At 39.4% G+C, this 17,763-nt stretch overlaps 1 protein-coding gene across 1 annotated transcript; it reads right to left on the bottom strand.

Moving 5' to 3' along the window:
* Positions 1-11,176: 11,176 nt before the first annotated feature.
* Positions 11,177-16,482, bottom strand: BDKRB1 (bradykinin receptor B1). The gene has a single exon (XM_033515388.1). The coding sequence runs from the start codon at positions 13,961-13,963 to the stop codon at positions 12,878-12,880; it is 1,086 nt and encodes a 361-aa protein (XP_033371279.1). The 5' UTR covers positions 13,964-16,482; the 3' UTR covers positions 11,177-12,877.
* Positions 16,483-17,763: the final 1,281 nt, after the last annotated feature.

The following is a 17,763-nucleotide window of genomic DNA, read 5'->3' as shown; positions in this document are numbered from 1 at the left end:
CTAGAAACAGTTCACTAGCTCTAATCAAACCCATCTATCTTCTTCTAACTCAGTGTCAGACAGTAATTACTGTCAGTTATGCTAGCAGACACTAAAAACAAATTTGCTGAAAGGGAAATTTAGGGCATTTATTGTAGTGCATATGTGGAGGGAGGAAGAGCTAATGCCCTAGAATATTGCAAATGGTAAATTGATGGGGTTTAGACCTCCTGAATTAGAAAATACAGTGCCTTATAGAGCGCTGTAGCTTCTCTCCATTTTCCTGTAGAAGTAGAAATGGATTATTAAACACTAAAAGGTAATTTATTCCTAGTTCCATATGTATACAAAAATATGGAAATTATTCATAGCAAAATAATGCATATAACACTAACAAGACAAATGGCAGAAAGCAACCAAATGCAACAGCCTCCACTGTCTGCCCTACCTTAATTTGCCTTCCTTAGTGGGCTTATGCTATGAGATGACCTCTGTACACATAAATAATTATTGCCACACAGTCCTGCTGTCACTCTCAGGGCTTAGACTGACAAGAGGGGGTAAGTCTTCTAGTTTTCTGTCTGTTTATTCTTCAGCTTCTTTCAACGAGGAAACACAGCTGTAAACCCTGTGTCAGATGGAGTGGCCCATTTGCCTTCCACCAACACCCCTGCTCTCACAGTCAAGTTACGAGACATTTCCTTCCACAACACACACATTTTTTTCCAAACATTGAAATGTTTTGTTATTCTTGCAATGAGTTTAGCACTAATATTCATTACTCTAATTTTGGCTAATAGCACCAGAGCTGTTCAGTCTTTCTCATACCTCAGAAGGATGTTCACAGAACTATGTCTCAGTTCAGAGAGCTGAGTGTGTCCTGCTGTCTTGTTTACTCCTGAAAAGTGTACAGAAAACATCACTTCTTATAGCAATAGCCTTGGACACATAAAGGGATTTCCCTATTAGCCTGTGTGGGAAAAAAAAGTATTTATGACATCTAGGAAGGTACTGCTGGTGATTTCTAAAGGAAGATGACTTGACTGGTCCATCACATGTGTCTTGTACTGTTGGCTCCTGTCTCCTGGTTCTCTGCCCTCAGAGTAGTCCCTTACTACAGAGTTGCAGGGGCTTTCCTGCTCTGGGCCAGCCTTTGCTGGATACAACTGGCTCATGGGGAGAGCTGTGGGGCCCTGCTGGAGGACTTCATGTCCCATTACCTGCTGCTTTCCACTGGTGACCAGGGACTCCAGACAAACCTCCCACAACATGAGAGGATACGATATTGCCCAGTGCATCAGAAAACAACATATTGAGCTGAAAAGGGAAGAGTTCCACTAAAATCAGGACATAGGAATAACTCCACTGATATTAGTCTGGGTAGTTAGAATTTGACAAAAAAACAGACAAAGAATCCAGTGCCTAAAGAGAGTTGTATTTTACATCAGTATTCCAAAAGTCTGGGACAGTATCCCAAAATAACTTTTCCAGACCCTTCACACCTCATCTGAATAAACAGGATGGGCTGTGTAGAATGCCTGGAAGTGAAGCAGAGCAGGGGCAGGAAGAACAATGCATGTCTAACATCACACACCTAATTTTACTCTACTGAAACTGTGCCCTTGCTTTACATGTTTTCTCCATGGACTACTCCTTTTAAAGTGAAACATTGGTGGTGTTTTGTGCAGTTTCTCAGGGACATCAAGTGCTGTTTAGAGGAGTTATGATTTGGACTACATGTGGTGTACTTACAGGATATTTGATTTTTGGCAGAACATGAAAGATGGAATATATATAATTCTAACAAAGCTTATTTTTGTCCTGCTGTTCCAAGTAAATGGTTATTCCACAGTAAAACAAATAGAATACTTCTATATACAATACAATATACAATATTATATGTACATATATAATATATTTATACACAAATTATATACAATGCAAAACCACAAGAATATTTCTTTTATAGATAATATTTTATTAGCAAATATAAACTTATACATTTACCTAGAACATAGGTAGGAAAGCAACAGCCTCTGAGAATGCAACAACTAGCAAGACAGGTATAGTGAGAAAGTTCTGGGCAAGTGTTCCACATTTAAAGTAAGTGCCATATACTCACAGACAAAAGGTGGAATACCTTTTATTGTCTTGATGACACAATATATTTATACACATTATATATACATATACATATTTATACATAATATATATATATAATTTATATATAATTTATATATATATATTACACTTGGTAATCTATGTTGTTATAGTATTTGATACCAGACAATGCCCTCAGCACATGGTTTGATTCTTGGGGTGTCCTGTGCAAGTCAGAGTTGGACTCCACGATCCTGATGGCTCCCTTCCAACTCAGCTCATTCTATGATTGGTATTATGATATAATAAAACAGGTATATGATCATATACCTGTTTTATTTTGAGGTGTCACAAGACATCAAGATATCTGTGAAATTTGGAAGCCTCATTATGTTGGTTGGCTGACACATACTGGTGGCAATGATCCTACTATGGGTAGGGCAGACCACAGCAGCCTCAAAACCAAAGTGCCTTTTTGGCTACCCTGTTTGGTTGAGGGCTCACCTCTGGGGTGGCTATTGGCACATTTAGGAGTCTGCACACAGAGCTTAGGGTAGCCTACAAGGCTGCAATTAGAATCCCATCTACCCCATCTGCTGATCTAAAAAATAAAGGCTATAGAATGGGAAACAGCTGAAACTGTCTCAGAAACCCCCTTGTACCTCAGTCACTGGAATACTTCTGACCACAATCTTCCTGCTGAAAGCCAGCCCTCATGGGCAGCTGAGAAGTGCTAAAACAGCTGCTGCAGGAAGCCAAAGGGCTGAGTAGGTACAGCTGGTACCAGAGCTGGTGCACTGTGGTTTTAGGGAACTTAGATACTGGATGTACAATTGGTAGTTAGACCACTAACTTCCCTCCTTGGGCTACCAAGTTTGTGTTGGCCTAAGAAAGACAACAAGTCTTGGTTCAAACAGGGCCATGTGTGAAGGAAAGGGTGTCTTTAATGCATCCCTGAGCACCTGCATGTTGCTCTTGATCTGCAGTGATAATTTAGCAAGGAATTGACTTGAGGTTCAGGATGTGTGAAGTCTCAGTAGTCTGCACACCTATGAGTTCTTTTCGATAAGTAACACTTTTTCTTTTATGGAACTGGCTTCTGTTAAGTATTTTCCCATTAGCTTGAATTTGTTTCTCTTCTTCTTTTATGATCCAGTCATGAAGAGCATACTAGGACTGGCTGTAGGGGTTTTAATACCATTGAGAAATGTAATGTTCCTCATGTTCCATATACCTGCAAGTCAGTTTGCTGCATAAATCTGCCATCATTAGTTCCTTGTTCTCTTAACCGGGCAATGATAACCATTTCCATGATATCCTGATAGTGATGGTTTATTATTTAAGAGCTCTGCAGTTGTTGCCAAATGAAGCAGAACATTTCTTTTCAGCCACACCATGAGAAGAAGAAAGTTTGCTGACAGTTTTTGGACAACTATTTAGCTAACTCATTGATGCTTTGCAGCCCTTCACATCCAAAAGCCTGAGGCAAGGAAGGAGAAAAGCTGTGCTAGACCTCCTAACACCTTCTTACAAATAATTTTGGTTTTTTTAGTGGATTACTATTTATCTGCAATAAATGTCTGCCTTAGACAGAAGGATATTTGTAGGGTGTTAAGCCCCATCAGATGTACCATCATCTATTCTCTGACAACCACTCACCAGCTCAGAGAAATTCAGTGTTCTGGCTGTGGGTGATTTGCCTTATGAATTTCTGGCATCCGAGCTGGGGGGCTGGCATGCAACCAGCAGATAAGAGTTGAGCAGTGCTGGCAAGGGGCCTCCCTCAAGGGCTCAGTGCTTCTTCTGATTCGTAAGAGACTGACTAAAGTTTTGCAGAACAGGCAACCTAATCTTTAAATTTTCTTGGGTTTCTCATTTTTTGAAAATCTTAGCTGGTTTTTAATTTGTTAAATACGCTATCTTACCTTTTTTAAAAAAATTGCTTATGTTTTTCAAATCTGAGCTTACCAAGTGTCTCACTTCATCATTGGAGGCTGAACTTTCTTATTGTGACTTGTCCTGGGCAAATCCTCATCACCCCCAATAACTTCTACAGTGTGTACCAGCAGTTTTGTCACACGAAAAAATATTTTTATCAGAAGATTAATAGCTAAGGAGCATAGCAGAAAAAAAAACCAACCAGACAGAGACTTGCTTATTATGCTAAGTATAAGATGATGTAATTTCTTTGTCTCTGGTGAAGTTATAATAACTTCATTTTGCTGTAATGATCAGCCCTCAGGGTCACTATCTCTGTTCAGGACTAGCCCTTTGTCTGGTACAAATATGTAAAGCTTTCAATTACTGTGATGTACATTAGGTGAAGTTTTGGCCTCTATCCTGTTATTCACAGCACAGTTCTGTCACTCAGATAAGGAATGCTTGGGGCGTTAAATATTTCTACTTATCCTCCTTCGAGTGCTGAAGAGCATTTCTCACTCTGTGATACTTCAGAGCTACATAGCACATACATTTATCCATACACCAAAAATGGGACAATTTGAAAAGTTTTGTCAGGAATTGGACATTACAGTTTATCTATTGAGTTAGTCTTGTGTGATGGATGTGAGATTTATTCCAGCTCTTCCTGTGGGAAATGGTGGTGGCTGGTTTCATTCCTAATGTGTGCCTGGAGATTTGCTGTGCAGGAGCTGAAAGCCAAATGTCAACTTTTCTATGTGTGAATTACTTCCCAGAGGAGAACATCTCTTCCAGCTGTAGCCGTACACTGGAGTAATAATGGAAAATAAGCTTTGACTCCTGAAAGAAAATATTACTAGCAGACAGTGAAGATTTTGCTGGAACAAACCTGAAGTGCACAGTGTTAAGATGGCAGCAGAGGTTTTTCTCAAGTAGTTGCTTCATGTTTTTTTCCTAATGTGTTTTCCTGTAGAATGCACTGCAACCAGCCACACATAGGCAGAAAACTAGGAAGTTTTGAATTCGTGGATTCCTTATACCATGTCTTGTCATTTAACAGCTCTCCATGAGCAGTGCTTGATAGCACAAGGGACTTAGTGAATTTGTGGCAATAGCATGGACAAAATAGGGTGTGTGGACAAAATTCTCCAGCCAGAAGTTGAGGAGAGCTGCTAAAGCAGGCTTCCTCCCTCTTAGTATTCACACAAGCCAGTATGGTGTAGTTTTGTTTTAATCCCAGCAGGAAACTAGACACCCTACTGACAGTGTGATGGGGAGGAGAATCAGGAAAAAAAAGATGAAACTCATGGGTTGAGATAATAACAGTGATAATTGAAGCAAAGTAAAATATAATATTACAAATGATAATAGTAATAACAATAATAACAATAATGAAAAGGGGAGAAAGAAATAAACCCCAAAAAAGCAAGTGATGCACAGTAAGTTGCTCACAACTCCTTAACCAATGCCCAGTCTGTCCCCTGGCTGCAATCAATTTGATATCAATAGCATTCTTAAAGCTAAACACAGTGGTGTGGTAGCTGCTAAGAAGAAAACTAAGCCAAAATCAGGACAGATGCACTGCTGCCCATGGGTTGAGCCTGTTCAAGCTGTGCTTACTAACCAAGGTGAAACTCAAGAATGGGCTTTGCTAGCATTTTCTCTTGTTCACCATGATGGGTATTTTCGGTGCAGTGTCCTCTGGAGAATTCAAGTAGGACATGGCAATTGTGACTAAGTGGGTCCATAGCTGTTGTGAGGTGCCTCAGGGAGGCAAAGAGTTTCAGATGAGCATTGTTAACATGAGAGGTGTGGCTGTAAGCCAAGCTAGTGAATTTTGATCTGCTTTGGGGGATGGGCAGTGTGAGCCCTGGATGAAGTTGTCCCATCCCAAACCCCCTGTGAAGGGTGGCCCAGGAGTTCTGATTGGGTTTGAGTCCCTGGGGGTTTCTCCCTTGTTGTGTTTCTAGTGGTCCCTCACCCTGAACTCCACCCTCAAAGGTGGAGACCCTCAAGAGTTCTGTCCTTCAAAACCCCTCATTCTGCATTTGTTCAGAGCTCTTTGTCTCTGAATGAGTTTATTCCCATGCTGAATAAATGATTTCAAGAACAGAGGCCTGTCTCTTTTCCGTCCCATGCTGGTTCTCAGTAACTGTAGCTTCCCTGGACATGATCCTGCAGTTGCAGACTGCGACACATAGCCACTCTCCACCAGGGATAAACATACTAGTTGTGAGGGCTTCCTGTGGTTTGTGGCTGAGGAAAGAGGGGGCAGGTTCCTCATCTAGCCCAGTAGGATGGGAAAGATATGAGGATTTTACTGAGTCATGTGTGAAATAAAAGTCTTGGAAATGAACACCAACTACTGAAAACTCAAAGGAAAAAACAGCTAAAATACTAAAATAAACTATCTTATTCAGATGGATTTGTTTTGCACAAGAATTTCAAATTTCCTTATGAAAGGGTAAAACAAACCCAAGCCAAATTGATCTTGCATGGTCCAATCTCAGGATGTATATTTCCTTCTGTTCTTTGAGCTGCCAGAGGAGGATTTCTTATTAAACCAAATTTTTCTCTTCATCTGCTCTCCTGACAGACCCAAAGCCCTGCCCTGCTCTTCTGTGATGAAGGTGTTTCAACAGATCCTTTCCAGTGACCAAAAGGGGTCTCTTTGTCAGGAGTCCTCCTGTGCTACAAGGATAGGGGGACATTTCTTCCTGCATTTTTGTGGACATTGATGCAATATTCTTTAGTGATGCAAAAGTGCATTGATGACAATATTCTTCCTATATTCTCTTATCTGAGAATATCTTCTAATCTCTTCAGTTGTGATCAAACATGATTATTAGACTCATTTTCTTCTAGATAATCTTACTGAAATAAATTTTTAGTTTAATTTTCTGTTATCTCAAAGATTTCTTAGTGTAAAATTCAAGGCAGTATGTGTGCTATCAATACCATTGTTTTTATTTAATATGCAGGATGGATGATTTAATTTCTTGTGGGTGTTGTTTGCCTAACGTGTGTTACTCTCATACATAAGGCAGGGTGACACAAGGCTAAACCAGAAGTGGATAAATTGCAATGTTGGAAATTCAAAGCTTACTCATAAGATCATAAGACTGTATAATAACTCATAATCTGAAGGAGACCACACTGAGATTCCAGGGACATTCTTAGGTCAAATATTTCCTGGCCCTTGGATGTTTGATTTCCTAAATTCAAATTTCTTTGGCTTCTTTTAGTGTTTGCAATCCTGACAGGGTTTTTTAAGGGACTGCAATGTTCCACATCCCATCCTGAGATATCTACTGCTTCTTCCCTTTTTTCACACTTTGCTTTGACCTCTTTGCTATCAGATCCCAACTCTGTTCCAGTTCACTGTCAAGGTAATTTCCCTTTCACATGCACACAGTTGTCCCCTGGTCCAGCCAGTCTCTGTCTCCTCCTCCCTCAATGTTTTCTTTTGGTCACTGTGACCTCTCTGCTCATCCCCACACTCTGGCACCGGGAAGTTGCTGATTTCTTCTCTCACCTCATCTTTTTCCCCTGTTTCTTGACTCCCAGTCTCCAATCAGATATTTCTCTGTTCTCCATTAACTCCACCCATTTCCCCAGTATGATTTTGGTCCTATCACCTTGGTGCAGCTTTTGTCACTTGTCCCTGTCCTGTTGCTGGGAGAGCACCAAGAGCTGACTGGGACAATGAACAAGCAATTTCTCTGACACCCTCCACCCCTGGCCCATGGGCAGTGAAGTGGGTCCTGTTGCTGTGTGACCAGGTCTCCTGTGAAACTCTGTCACAGACAACTGCACAGGTGGAAGCGTCTCTGTGAGGATTTGACTGCTGGAAGCTGCAGAGCATCTGACCTGTGAGCAAAGTGTTTTTTTCCATACAAGAATCAACATTTTTACTTGATGTGGTACGGTTTGACAGGGATGACAAAAAGCTCTCTTCCCAGGAACATGACTCCTGGCAGGTTAGAAATCCATGTGGTTATGGATCTCTGAAAATGCTTATGTCTTTATTTTTAGTGACCTATGTATTTTCTTCAATTTTCTGTTTTAGAAATTGATCAACTGGGTTTGGTCATGTTTTTGTTGTTATTAAAGGCGAAGGTTCTCTGATATGAGAACTGTCTGTATTTACAGTTAGAGATTTTAATATTGAAATGACTTGTCAAAATGTTTTGATATTACAAATGTAAGTTCAGGCTGTATTATTCCTTAGGATGAGTTTCAGTGAGTCATAAATATCACATTATTACACTAGTGCTAGGAGTCCTGTATGATGAACTAAGACCGGGCTGGGCATTAAGCAAGGCCTGAACAGATAATGCAAATATAATCCTTGTCCTAGAGAAATTAATAGTAAAATATAAATTCAATATAGACAGATGAGAACAAGTTAAACTATACTTGCAAGCTCTTAAGGTTCAGGAATTAGTTTTGCAGCAGAGAAGTTTTTTAACGATTAATGCTTGACAGTGTTTATCAGGAGTGTGAGAGGTAACATGAGAAAAGGTAAAAATGATGCTTATTCAAAAGAACAACCCATGGGCAGTGGAGTTTGGCAGTATTGGTCTACCAGAGCTGACATTTCAGAACTGATTGAGAGGTGATCAGTGAAGAACCCTGAAAGGGCAAACAAGGAAACTGTATTTATTGACCACAAGAGAAGGAATCATTGGAGAGGTGCACACTCCCCTGTGCTGGGGCAGAACCAACTCTGTTGATATTTTCCCCAACAATGCTGTCTAAAGAGGGCTCCGAGGGCCCCATTGCTGCCGTGGATTCTTGGATTCTCTCCAAGGCAGCCTGTCACTGGCTTCACCAGGAGCTTTTTATTAATTCTTATCCTGATATTTCCTTGCTGCAATTCAAGTTCATTCTCTATTTTCACCTTCAAGGCAGAAAAAGCATGGCACTCCTGGGTCAGCTTTGTCAAGATCTAACCCCAGCCAGCTGACAAGCCCCAGGCAGACACTTGCTTATTCCCCCACCTCAGGGATCTATGAAAGAATCAAAAGGGTCAAAGCTGGAAAACGGATGTGTTGAGATACAGACAATTTAATAGGGAGAGCAAAAGCCACACACATTAACACAGCAAAATAAGGAAGAAATTCACTGCTTCCCAAGCACAGGCAGGTGTTCAGTCACCTCCAGGAGAGCAGGGCCCCATCACATATAGCAGATACTTGGAAAGACAAATGCCATCACTAGAAATGTACCCTCCATCTTCCTCCTTCCTTCTTTTTCTTCCTTTTTCCTCCCATTTTATATACTGAGTATGATGTCATATGGTCTGGAACATCCCTTTGGTCAGTTTGGGTCACCTATCCTGGCTATGTCTCCTTCCAATTTCCAGTCTTCTCTCCAGTGTGGCAGCATGGAAAACAGAAAAGGCCTTGGTTCTGTTTAAACCCTGCTCAGAAATAGCAAAAAAATATCTCTATGTCATTAACCCCATATTCAGGAATTCCAAAACACAGCTCCATACCAGCCACTGTGAAGAGAATTAAGTGATGGAATGTGCTGGTTTGGGCTGGGGGTAGAATTATTCCATACCATTTTCATCATGCCCAGGTCCCACATTATTCAATACAACTTAATTAACCACCACCCTTCTTCCCATCCTTTGACATAATACAAAGAAGTAATTTCTTTAGTCGACGGACCATGCCTAGCAAATAATCATAAAATATCCACAAATGTTTACAAAACATCATTTGAGTTCATTTAGTCCATGACTTCAGGCTCCATCTGTTCTGGTGGTCTCTCAGTACAGGAATGGTGCTGTCTTTCTTGCAGCTGCTGGGCACCAAAGCCAGCTCTCAGGTCACTGATGCTCTTAAACTTCTTTTAGTAATGCCTCTCCTCCTTTGATATGGGTTGTTTCTGCTGTACTAATTCCTGTAACATGCAACTCAAATCACAGCTTACAACAATTTAAAGGCACATCCATTACAATCTCTACCCTTGGCCCTTTTTGGACCAGGTTATCTGGTTTAACGTTGCAATGAACTCCTCCTCCTGTCTCCAGCCTGGCTGCAATAAGAGTTGACTCCCTGAAATCCACTATCAATATAGTCTACACCAACATCCTCCTCCATGGGCTGCAGGGGCACACTGCTTCACCATGGTCTTCACCATGGGCTGGGAGGGATTCCCTGCTTTCCCTGATCCAGCAGGGGTTCCCACCCACAGGAAACAGTCCTCCTTGAACTTCTCCAGCCTGGGTTCTTCTCAAGGGCTGCAGTTTTTCCGCAAACTGCTCCACTGTGGGTCCTCCATGAGGTCATAGGTCCTGCCATAAAACCAATTCCAGCAGAGGCTTCTCACAGGGTCACGCCACATTCTCCTTCAGGCATCCACCTGCTCCAGCACGGCATCATCCAAGGGCTGCAGGTGAATCTCTGCTCCATCATGGGCTCACCCACATCCCTTCAACTCGAGATCACTCTGAGAACCACGTTCCAGCCTGTCCAGTACAGCAGCACAGAAACAGCAGCAGTACCCTGGCCAGCTGCCAGCTCAGGAGCACCATGGCTGTCACCAGAACCCTCCTGGGCACAGGTCAGTGAGGTGAGTGTGGCACAGCATCACAGCAAAAAGTGGCCACCAATGATCACAAGACCCTAACACAGTCAGAAATGCATACATTTACAGACATCTATAATGGAGGGTAAAGCCATTGATTTGCAAGACCCTGTTAAGAGGTTTAAAGCAGTATTTAAATTACAGATGTTTTTCCAGACAGTTGAGAATGTGTAAAAGAAACAGTGCTTTTTATGAAAGCCCTTGTCACTTGCTCACAGATGGAAACAGGAGGTTTTCCATTAAATTCAGATCTCATACTGATTTTCAATCTATTATCTCATAGCCTAAATATGCCACACATTCAAGAAGTGTTTTTCCCTTCATTTGTATACATTGCATAACATGGAAAGAATTAGTCAGATATGACTAGATATTTTTCCCTTTAAAGGTCCTCGTCTCTAGCAGGGAAATGGAATTTCCTTTCCTTTTCCTTTTCCTTTTCCTTTTCCTTTTCCTTTCCTTTTCCTTTTCCTTTTCCTTTTCCTTTTCCTTTTCCTTTTCCTTTTCCTTTTCCTTTTCCTTTTCCTTTTCCTTTTCCTTTTCCTTTCCTTTTCCTTTTCCTTTTCCTTTCCTTTTTCCTTTCCTTTTCCCTTTCCTTTTCCTTTCCTTTTTCCTTTCATTTCCTCAGAAAATATCTCTGCATGGAAGTTTTTTTGAATTCAAGATTCAGCTGGGGATGTGTTAAATAGATACAAGTGTTTAAAATAGACAGGAATTAGGAATTTGATTGCAGATGAGTCAGAGAACTTCATGTATTATTGTTACTACTGGTGTTTAAACCTGTTTATTTTAAAATCATCTGTCACAGAAGGACTGGAAGTAGTAAATTTATGAGAGATTCTTCCTCCCTGATCCCTTAATCCACCCTTAATTCTTAAACCACCATTGCAGGAAGATAGACTTTTAAGTCTTCAAAAGGCTTCCATGGTTCAAATACAAAAAGTTTTTAAGAACCATTAAAAAATTAACACTAATCTTATTGCAATGAAGTCAAATAGACATATTTCTATAATAAAATAAGAGATTAATTACATATTCAGAATGTAAACACTAAAAAGAACAGCAGAGAATGCAGTGCCATTACAGTGAGTACAGGACTAAACAGGCTTTACAATGAGTAGTTAAATGAATTGGTACACAAATGATGTGTCTGGATGCTCTCTTCTGCACCAATATCTTTCTGGCTGAACAGGCTGCACTGTCTTCTTCCATGTCTGTACATACAAATAATTTAAGAGTTGCAGAAACCGATATCTATTGTCTTACATCTACTTTGCCATTGTGGCTGTGATGGAAAAGAAGTTTTCTTCTGCTATGAGAGTTTGTGTTCTGGTAGCAATAAGGATTTTTAATCACAGAACTATATATTTGCTCTTACCCAAAGGAATAAGGGGAAAAGAGACAAAATATAAAAATAAATATAAGAAAGAAAAAAACAACCTATGAAGTAAAATGTTACCTGTTTTATTAATTTTGATTCATCAAAATATAAATATGAATCTAAGTATTTACCTCTAAATAATACAGTATCAACGGTCATCATTGATATGTTCACATATACAAAATAAAAAGGATCTTTACAGTACTTAATGAGCAATTTTGTAATACTTTACTGGATCAGCAAAAGTCAGGTTTTGAGGAGGCTACTGTGTTACCTTGCTTTTTTTACAATTTATACACACTTCTTTGTGTTCCATCATCTTGTACAATAGTTATGCACTGAATATAATTAAAATGCACAAAAATGATAAAGTTCTCTGTATCTTACTGTGAAAATGCAAACCAGTTAAAATATTGTTCAAAATAACCAAAGTTATTCTCTACCTTTTCAAATGCATTTATCAGCCAAAGATTAAGCTCATATTTGCTCTGTAATACCTGTTGTAATTTTATGAATAATGTTATAGGGAGTATAGCAGCTGTCATCACAGATACAATGCAGCAAAACATTCAGCTGGCTTATGGATTTCTGCAAAGAAACCAGATTTCTGGTATTTTGTCAAAAAGACTTTCTTTTAAGCCAGTGTTAATAGGTAAAACAGGTTAGATAATTTGTTGTAAAATTCTGGTATCACACACATGTCATGCATTTGGATGGATAACACAGAACTAAGAAAGCAAACCTGAGGAAAAAGTAAACAATCAAGTGATTTACTTCAATAGATAATTATCTTGATCTGTGAAGGCCATATCAGAGCATTTCATATTAATTTTTAATGCCATTTGCAGTAGCACAAAATAAGTTGTGATATCAAAATGAAGATGGAACTGAGAACCATTATGTTGAATCATTCTTGACTGGAGACATGCTGAAATTTGAAGACATTTCTTTGAGAGATACCCATCTCGAAGGAAATCCACAGGGAATAAACTGTGAAAAAACTTCTAAAGCCTTTTGCCTGAAGTATTTCCCAACAAAGACATAAATCACAGGGTTAATGCAGCTGTTGGTGGTAGCCAGAATATAAGAAAACTGCTGCCCAAAGTTGAGTAGTTCCTCCCAGAAGCAGCCTTTGACCACTTTTGTATTGTGTAATAGATCAAGGAACACAAAAAAATGGTAAGGAGTCCAGCAGAAAAGAAACATCAGTACCACAGTGGTGATCAGCCTCGTTGCCCTCATGCCTTTCTGCCCCATGCAACCCTTTGCTCTGAGTGCTCTTCGTTCTCTTGCTGTTTTCTTTAGGGATCTAATGGTGGAGAAATTGAGGAAGATGATTGCTGTGGCTGGCAGCAGAAACCCCACCACGTTAAATACCAGGCGTTCAGCTGTTACCCACGTCGAGTTGGGGTACTCCAAATAGCACGCTGAGATATTCCACGAGGGAAATTCTTTCACAGTCCGGTACATGAAATTTGGGACACTGAGAAGAATGCAAAACAACCAGATGAGCAAGCAGATGCCTTTGGTCATAGTTTTGCTCCATAGTTCTCTGTGGTTCAAGGTATGGACAAAAGTCAGGTAGCGATCCACGCTGACGGCCACGAGCAGGTAGATGCTGGTGTACATGTTCAAGACGATGGAGGTGCTGACGCTGCGGCACAGGAAGATGCCAAACGGCCACTTAAACCTGTTATGGGTGTTCACTGCCCAGAATGGGAGGCACGTGAGGAAGATAAGATCAGCAATAGCCAGATTCATAAGATAGATTTCAGCTGTCTTCAGGGGGCCCTTGTGCAGTGAATAAATGAGGAGAACAAACACATTTCCAAGCATACCAATAACACAGACAGCGCTGAGGTACTTGGGTACTATATAGAACACAATGTCCCACCAGTCATCCAAGTCTGGGCAACGAGTTGAGTTGCTCTGGTTTTCACTCTGGTTTGAGGACAGAACATTCAGTAGAGGAGTTTCGGTCATCTTTTAAAAAATTCCAAAGTGAGCAGGAGATGTCTTTGAAATGAGAGAAAATGACTGCAAAAAAGAAGCATAAAAATGTAAAAGTTGCCTTCCATGAGTGGTGTAAAAAACATCTAAATGCTGCCAATTCTTTATTAGTTCTTACTGATTATTACAAACTAGATCAATCCATACTTGATAAGTGCAGTGGTGGAAAATGTCCCCAGTATTAGCAAGGATAGAATTTCCTCTACATCCTATGAAATTTCCTCTCCTTGTTTCTATTGTTTAAAGTGGCACAGAGGAAGGAAAGTGACAAATTAGTAGTTCTGTACATCTTCTCCAGACTGCTGACAGACACATATGTAGGAGAATTCCATCTCCCTGAGAGTAGTAGGAGTCATGCTGGAGACTCAAAGCCAGCTTTGCATCCTTCCCTGCCCTTTCTCTTACTCTTGTTTACCATGCTATGTACATTATTATATTACTCTATTATATACTATGTTATATACACATTAATATATCATTATGTCCTGCTGAAGCAGGATCCTGCCTGTTTCCCTGAGCTGGGAAAGCTGCTCACTCTCTGTATGCGCCACTTGCTGCCTGAACTTTGCATTCTTTTGTTCCTTCTCAGTTCCTCCTACCCTGAACTTTGGGTTCAAAATTGCTGTTAGATTAGATAGCTTATTGCCTCCAAATGTCAGCAGTTGGAATAATAAAACAGACTCCTCCAAAATACTACACTAAAAAACTTGCCCTGAGGGAAGGCCTCTGCAGCTCCAAATTTGCAGCACTCCTCCTGCTGAAAAATTTCATTTGAGTTCAGCTGGAGAGAGGCTGTCTCAGGCTCCAAAGTGTTTAGTCCATCATAGCATTGGCAATACCTTTATTTATTTCTGGTAACTCAGATTGAGATTGTGCAGGAGTAAGAACATGGGTAAAACCTTATCCTCCCATGAAATTCCACTGGACTTTCTGTCAGAGGTCCACCATCAGAGCTGCCTCCTGCTTCATTCTTCTGGTGCTGCCATGCTTGATGATAGTGCCTGGATCCTGGTTTTTGCAGGCTTTCAGTCTCAGAGCATTATGGTAGGAAAGTTATTATTGAGCCAGTTCTGCCATCTGACATTTCAATATTTCATATGCAAGTGGGGCATGTCAATCACAAAATATGTATTTGAAAAAAATCAATATTTTGCAATCAGTCATTGTAAATGCTGACTTTCTGCTGCACCTATTTAACTCTGCCATTTCAGCTTCTTTATTTTACACCTAGGAGACAGCTAATGATGGAATTTCTGAAGACAGAATTTAGGACCACCATTCATCTCTTTTACATATATGTACAGCCTCAGTGACGTCTGTATATGAGCACCTTGCTTATATTTGAGTACTGATTTTTGGGATGCCTCTAGGAATAAGTTAAGAATTAATATTCCGCATCAGGCTATCTGGTACTAGTGCACAGAATTTTTTTCATCACTGCAGAATTAGGTGAGCAGCAAAGTTGTATCTGAATTCATAAACTCACTCAAGCTGGCAGCCTAGATGGGGAGCAGAGCTATAATTCAAGTTAACACAGCTTCCTGGATTTCCCTCCCAACAATCTGAATGTTACCTAGTTAACAGACCTCTCATGCAAACTAAGATAACTTGAGAGGATCTTAAACTACAGACAAAATACATATAGCAAATAAATGGCTGGTTAGCATCAAAGAGGTTCTTTGTGAGAGAGCAGAAATCTAATGCTGTTATAGAAGACTGGCTAAGACATGAGAGAGCAGTGACAGAAAATCTATATAGTTCAAAAGTAATGTAGAAGAAAGATAGCATTTAAACCTAAACAGAATTATTTATTTTACTAAATATAGAATAAAAAGAAATTATTATTGTCCTTGCTTGCCCTTTTCCTGATGACTTCTTGCTATCAGCTTATGCCAGTCACTCTGCACACTTCAGACATGATCTCTCAGCTGGAGCCACAAATTCCTTCATGCTCAGCTAAAAACACCAGAAAGTTTTATTTTTCATTGCAACTTAGATTTTATTCACAGCTAAATCCATATTCTTGTTCAGCTAGCAATGGTACCTCAGAATTCTGTAGAGTTTTTTATTGCAAAACTTTCTTCAGAGTCATTGTCGGAGCACTACGACAAGCACAAGCCTTTTAGAAAGTTCCAAATGTTCTCTTGACAGAAAATGCACTTTATTTTCCGTAATTTCTGTAAGTATTTTGAAGTATTTAGTGCTAATGGACAATTAACTGCATGAATGGTTTTCAATTTCTATCCTTAACACATTCCAGTCATCTCTTATACAAATAATGACATATTTTTCTTACATTGAACTGATTTCTGAAGAATTTCTATGCACAGTGCATCTATCACCCTTTTTACTATTAATACTCATTAGTCAAAGCAATTAGGTAAAATGGATCATAGCTTTACACATAAACTAATACTGAGCTTCAGAATTCCTTTTGTGGTGAAAAAGAAAGGGAAATTCTTATTAGACTGCACAGATCAGAGCTGAGAGCACAAAAGATTATTGTTTATATTAAAAATTATTATATATAAATAATAATATGTAATAATATATATAAAAAGATTATTTTTTATATAAAATATAGAAATGATTTTTAGAAAGATAATACATTTAAAAAGATAGGCATACCTACACCTTGTCCTTCCTGTCAATCCAGGCAAAGTTTCAAATTTGGAAACAGTTGATAAACAGCAGTACAGAGGTTACTGAGAGAATTCAAAGATGCATCCTGAGGCACAACTGGGTGACTGAGGGCTGTCCTGAGTGTTTTGCTGGCCACACACCATGTGTATGATGTTACATTTTGGAAGAAAGCCCCAGGATTTTTTTTTTTTTAACTTTCCCAAATGTCAGCTGTAGTAATTTTCAAGACATGTGAAATATTTCATTCTCATTGTGAAATAATACAAGCCATTTGTTGTGACTCTTGTCATCCTTTGACCTCTAATTAAAGCTCTCAAATTGTCCTTGGCAATTAAAAGTTCCATTGTGTGAATGCCTTTTAAAAAAAAATAATAATAATAATAATGTCATTAACAGCCTTCTCTGTGCCAATGCACATAGGGAGAAACTTAGAATTCAGTTTTTGTGATGGGAGCTTCTTTCCCTGCTGGACATGAGGGGAAGCCATGCAGAGGAGCTGGGGTAAAGCAGTACAGGTAGGTGGGGATGGCTGCTGAAACACAAACCTTGCTCAACCCCATTTCCATTCTTTTTGAAAAGCACTGTTTCTTGCACCCCATGATAGGTGTCCAGGGCATGAATCTCAGTGAATATTACTTCTCAGTAATATTCATGGTGACTGCTGTACTTTCTCAGGCTTGCAACAAAATAAGATTCTTATTTTTTTGATTGCTTTCTGGGACCAAGTATCCTGAGAGTGGTTGTTTAAAAATAATTTTTATCTTTTTTATTCTGATTGTCCACTCATTAGAATAATATTCTAAAAAGATAATATCTTGCCTCTCAGACTTTGCATGCAAATCTGTCTTAAATATAGCCATGTAAACAATGTGTGTTTTCAATTAAAAAAAAAAAAGAAAAAGAAAAATTGTCATGGGACAGGAATGTTATCTACTTATAGGAAAGCATTCCTCTCATTGGCTACTTAACCAAGATATGCACCATCTATCTCAATTCTTATTCAATTGTGTCCATTTTTGTTTGATAATTAAGTTAAAATGAAAAGGCAGGGGAGGCTGAATGGCTTTATTATGAAACTTCCCTATAATGAAAAATACTTTTATTCCAAATTTTTATTCATTAGAGGATAA

Source organism: Parus major, chromosome 5 (assembly GCF_001522545.3).
Source record: "Parus major isolate Abel chromosome 5, Parus_major1.1, whole genome shotgun sequence".
Classification (NCBI taxonomy): Eukaryota; Metazoa; Chordata; class Aves; order Passeriformes; family Paridae; genus Parus; species Parus major.
The sequence above is the reverse complement of the archived record's forward strand: the minus strand, read 5'-3'. Positions and strand labels throughout refer to the sequence as shown.

What these genes read in the sequence shown, in the direction of transcription:
- BDKRB1 (XM_033515388.1), bottom strand. Translation starts at nt 13,963, where the DNA reads ATGACCGAAACTCCTCTACTGAATGTTCTGTCCTCAAACCAGAGTGAA.